The following is a 2,313-nucleotide window of genomic DNA, read 5'->3' on the forward strand; positions in this document are numbered from 1 at the left end:
ATCCATCCATCCATCCATCCATCCATCCATCCATCCATCCATCCATCCATCCATCCATCCATCCTCCTTTGCTCCTTCTCCAGTGGTTTAGCTGAATTTCCCCCTCCCTCCAGTTCCCCCTCTCCCTTTCCTCAGTGCCGCGTCGTCAGAACGCCATGGCCCAGCGCTGGGAAGCCTCGCTCTTAGCCAATCAGAAGAAGGAGTGAGTCAGAGGAGATTTTTAAACCAAGATGGAACCCCGTGCTGTTCTGTGGTCGCGGTGCCCCAGAGTCCTTCAGGAGCAAAGGTTGTCATCATCCAAGCGGATGCTGGGCAGATCCAGAAGATGCAGCATTTCCCCTGTTTTCCATTATGTCTGTTTTCCAGGAAGTGTTGCTCACCTTTTGTTAAAAGCTGATGTGTCCAACTGTGACTTTATTCTCTGATTTCATCTGATCTGTCCTGAACTGACCCCCAGCAGAGCCAGCCCAGGGTTACATGAAGACTCAAGCAGCTAAATGTCCTTCACTTTAGAACATGAAAGGAGCAATAGAAAACATTTCCAGGTTCCATTCTTTGCTCGATACCACAAAATAGTTCACTTCTTTAAAATAAATTGTGTTGCAGGTTAACATCACTTATGCTCATGAATATTATTTATTTATGAATAGAAAACATGAACTAAAACGTGGTTTAGTTTATTTAGAAAACCAAAACTAGTTTTTAACTAAATCAGGTCAGAGAGAGAGAAAAAAAAACGTTCCGGTATTTAATTCAGACTCCGTGATATTTGCTCCTGGTCACCTGTGAGCAACAGTTCATAGTAAAATTCCTCTGGGTGGTGCATAGCAGCTGCTAAATGTGCGTGTGCCTTGGGCCGGCTCTGTGTTTCACTATAAACTTATATTCTAGATCTACTACTTCTGAAAAATTATGTTTTCCTTCTACTTTTATTATCCTGTGTTTAAGAGTATAAACCATGCACACCTAATATTTAATTCAGTGTATTGAACATGAATCTAGTTAAAACGTAATGCAGCTATTTTGAATGTTAGCTTAGTGGTTACATTTTAAGGTCATTTCCCACCTAACAGAACCGTGGCTATGCAATGGTTCAGTTTGCAGAAACAGACTAGCATAAAATGTTTGCTCATTTTTAAAAACTGGAATATGACCTGGAGCCTCTTCACTTGGTTCTGAAACAAAGACGTTCAGATTCCAGGTTCTTTTCAGAGCTCAGTGTTTAAGAACTGCTCAGGTGTTCAGGTCAGGACCTAACAGAGCGTCCGCCTTAATGGTGGACGCTCTCAGTGGGTTAGCGCCCCACAGAGACACGTGGAAGCAGGACGACCATAAAGGAAAACATTTGGACCTGATGATGAGAAGCTGCTGTTGAGCTGCAGACTGTCCAAACTCGGTCCATCTGTGGCTTTGAAGAAAGGACGTTCTAGAAGAAGAAATTCTACTGATGATATGTACAGATTTCTATCTTTTGTTGTGTTCCTATAATAGAGATTCTATGTATTTTTGATGCATATATATTTATTAACTGAACAATGCTTAGAAATCCTTTACAGCGGGGGTGTTAAACTGGTTCCAGAGAGGGCTGTAGCTGCAGGTTTTCCTTCCAACCAAGCACACCAGACTCCAGTCATCTCACCAAGGGAGTCCAATCTGAACATGACATGATATGAATGGAGGCTGGTGAGTTATTGTTTGGTTGGAAAGAAAACCTGCAGCCACACAGAACTTTCTGGAACCAGTTTGGCACCTGTGCTTTACAGAGTTCAAAGACTGATTATAACCCAACAAGCAGGTCTGGTAGGTTTTAAGGAGACCTTAATGTGTGGTGTGTGCATGTGTTCATCTGCTTCCTTTAGTATGGTGTCTGCACTGAACCTGCAAGACAAGCTTACTACTTTCTGCAACGACCTCCAGATTGTCTGGAGATTAAAGGTGCAATAAGTTCTGTGGTGAAACATAAGCTCATCTGCTGAGGCGTGGAGAGAGAAGGTTCAAAGCAGCTAGTTAGCTTAGCATGCATGCTCTGACTCAGTTTCGATGCCTGATACGGTCCAAAACCAAAGCTACTTTATTTAACCTCATGGTGACTGCCGTCTGCTGTCTGATGTTTTCAGAGTAAAGATATGATCCTCGGGTTAAGCTACCCCGGTCTAATCCTGCAGGTAATCAAAGGCAAACAGATTAAAATGTTTAATGCATAGAGATACAAAAGCTACAGGAACAAAATGTATCTTTGTTAATAGGATTCAGTAGCATGCTTAGTGTGAGGGATTGGTTCTGCTGGAGGTTTCTTCCTGTTCAAAGGGAGTT

The 2,313-nt window shown here is 42.6% G+C and overlaps 1 protein-coding gene across 2 annotated transcripts in view; it reads left to right on the top strand.

Annotated features, from left to right (window-relative positions):
• Positions 1 to 2,313, top strand: part of LOC107103300 (A-kinase anchor protein 2-like) — a 9,945-nt gene extending 7,632 nt beyond the window's left edge. The window contains exon 3 of one of the 2 annotated variants that reach the window (XM_015402953.1): positions 114 to 2,313. In XM_015402953.1, coding sequence (XP_015258439.1) covers positions 114 to 206 — 93 coding nt within the window. In that variant the 3' untranslated portion in view covers positions 207 to 2,313. Of the gene's footprint in view, positions 1 to 83 lie in introns of both variants that reach the window. The other variant, XM_015402954.1, reaches the window with a different exon arrangement.

Source organism: Cyprinodon variegatus, unplaced genomic scaffold (genome assembly GCF_000732505.1).
Source record: "Cyprinodon variegatus isolate N-32 unplaced genomic scaffold, C_variegatus-1.0 Scaffold1417, whole genome shotgun sequence".
NCBI lineage: Eukaryota > Metazoa > Chordata > Actinopteri > Cyprinodontiformes > Cyprinodontidae > Cyprinodon > Cyprinodon variegatus.